Source organism: Lolium perenne, chromosome 2, assembly GCF_019359855.2.
Source record: "Lolium perenne isolate Kyuss_39 chromosome 2, Kyuss_2.0, whole genome shotgun sequence".
Lineage (NCBI taxonomy): Eukaryota > Viridiplantae > Streptophyta > Magnoliopsida > Poales > Poaceae > Lolium > Lolium perenne.
Window position 1 is genome coordinate 137,827,356 of NC_067245.2, and position 2,192 is coordinate 137,829,547.

The 2,192-nt window shown below is 53.5% G+C and overlaps 1 protein-coding gene across 1 annotated transcript; it reads left to right on the top strand.

The window, feature by feature from the left end:
- The first annotated feature begins 229 nt into the window (after positions 1 to 229).
- LOC127333427 (uncharacterized) lies at positions 230 to 1,315 on the top strand. Its single transcript, XM_051359817.2, has one exon. It carries the CDS (start codon positions 303 to 305, stop codon positions 1,164 to 1,166), a length of 864 nt encoding a protein of 287 aa, XP_051215777.1. The 5' UTR covers positions 230 to 302; the 3' UTR covers positions 1,167 to 1,315.
- The last annotated feature ends 877 nt before the right edge of the window (positions 1,316 to 2,192 follow it).

Genomic DNA, 2,192 nt, shown 5'->3' on the forward strand with positions numbered 1-2,192 from the left:
AGAGCCAAAAAAATAGCCGTCCCATGAGGTTGGCTATAGCTTAGCAGAATTGGTTGAGAGGCACAGAGTTGAAACGAGAACAGAGGTCCAACACTTGTCACCCGAGGCGTGTTCCTCTCTCCGAAAGCTATGCCAAACCATGCGTGTAGGGAGACGAGTCCTGGACCATCCACCCACTTTGTCCGCCAAAACATACAGCGATCAACTTGAGTAGTATTTAACCCCATGCAAGTCTCACCATTCGTCTCCACTCACCACACGAAGAAAGGCAGACACACCAAGAAACAATTGTTGCTCTCTGCATGCCGCTAGCGACCATGGACCGCATGCCTCGCTCCCTAGTCGTCGTGCTCATCCTCCTCGTCTCCACCGCCCCCATCGTCCGGCCAACCCCCCACAGCGACAACCTCCAGGACGCGTGCAACAAGACTCTGTTCCCCAAGGTATGCATCCAGTCACTGACGACTAACCCGGAGACCCGGACGGCAGACGCGTGCCGGCTGGCGGAGCTGTCCGTGTACGTGGCCAAGGAGGTGGGCACCACGGTGGCCGCGTTCGCCCACCACGAGCTCAGCGGCGTGAAGGAGGACATCTTGTTCAAGTGCCTGGACAGCTGCTCCGACGACATCGAAGAGACGGTAGCGCACCTGAGCGCGCTCACCCGGGAGCTCACCGACGCCAAGTTCCTCGAGGTCAAGTCGTGGCTTTCGGCCACGCTGGGAGGAACGTCCACATGCGAGGAGAGTTGCAAGGACGCGCCCATCAGCGACATCAAGAACGCCGTCGTCACCAAGAGCCTCGAGTTCGAGAAGCTTCTCCGAGTAACTCTCGACCTCATCACCGAGGCCTCTGGGTCCATGTCCGCCGACGTAGCTGTGCCACCTACGGCCTGGGACGCCAGCGCTCCCGGAGGATCCTACGGCGCCACCGCACCAGAGTCTTCCTTCGGCGCCACTGCACCAGAGTCGTCCGAGGGCGCCAGCGCTCCAGGCGCCGAAGAACCATCCACTGACAGTGCGCCTGCGCCATCGACGGAGGCACCGTCCGCCGACGTACCATCATCATCCGCACCTAGCGCTGAAGCGCCAGAATCCGGGGAAGCTGGCGCACCGTCCCCGTCCCCGTCCACGGCTGCCGGTGCTCCTGAGGCCGACTCAACGGCATGAGAAACGCGCGCCCTGTGATGTTCCTTAGTTGGTGGTGCGTCCGTAACTCCGTATGTCGACTTCGAGAGCCTAACGATTTTGGTATTGGAATTTTGTTCTACCTATCGCAAACCCTTGCTTCCTTGAATATTCAACTGAATAATGCGTCATGGTGCTAAGCCCGTATAGAAAGTACCTTTCCATCCTACTAAGCTGGAGGCGAAAGCGATGCTAATGCAAGAGGGCACCCTTGGGTGACATTAGACTCAGTTGATTATCTATTGAAACTAGCAGAATACCCGTGCTTTGCTACGGGTAGAGTAAGTTTTCAGCATATATTTTTAGCAAAACAATTAAAACTGCGGACATGTGAAACAATTGAAATTGCAGACATCTATTTAGCTGTGATATCAAAAGAAACATTAACTCAATCCTTACAATCACATAAGCTAACATACTCTCGCAAACCTAGCGGCCGGCAGCCCTGCACCTAGCAGCAAAAGCAAGCAATTAGCATCAGCTACAACAAAACACGCATCGGAGGCGGTGTAGCTAGAACAAAGCACGCAAAATCAGCAGTAGCAAAATACACACACAGCAGTGTAGTTGTTTGGAAAAAAAAAAAGCAGAGGAGGCGTTGGAGGCCTACTCAAGATCCACAGGGCAGCTGATCACCATATGTTGTCGTTTCCTTTTTCGAGAATGATCTGGTGTCGTTCTCTCTCGATGCATCTCTCTCATTTTCTATCTAACTCCACAGTACGACTGACGGTGGACATAAAACCCGATACTTAAACCCTGAACCCGAATTACTCGAATCTAAACCCGTATAGCCTGAACCTGGAAAAACCGAGCTCTTCATCAGGTAGCAGTTTGAGAACTCCGGATTTAGTTCAGAAATATCAGGTACCTGGCGGTACCCGATATACCCAAAGTACCTGGTATAAAGCAACCCAGAAAAAGATCCCAGCGACACACAAGGGCCAATCCATGCCAGCAAGCCAAGGCCCGGACCAAATAAAAAGAGTATCAATTCCAACGACGCGC

Bases quoted from the DNA above. Each gene is read 5' to 3' on its own strand.
- LOC127333427 (XM_051359817.2), top strand. From the start codon at position 303: ATGCCGCTAGCGACCATGGACCGCATGCCTCGCTCCCTAGTCGTCGTG.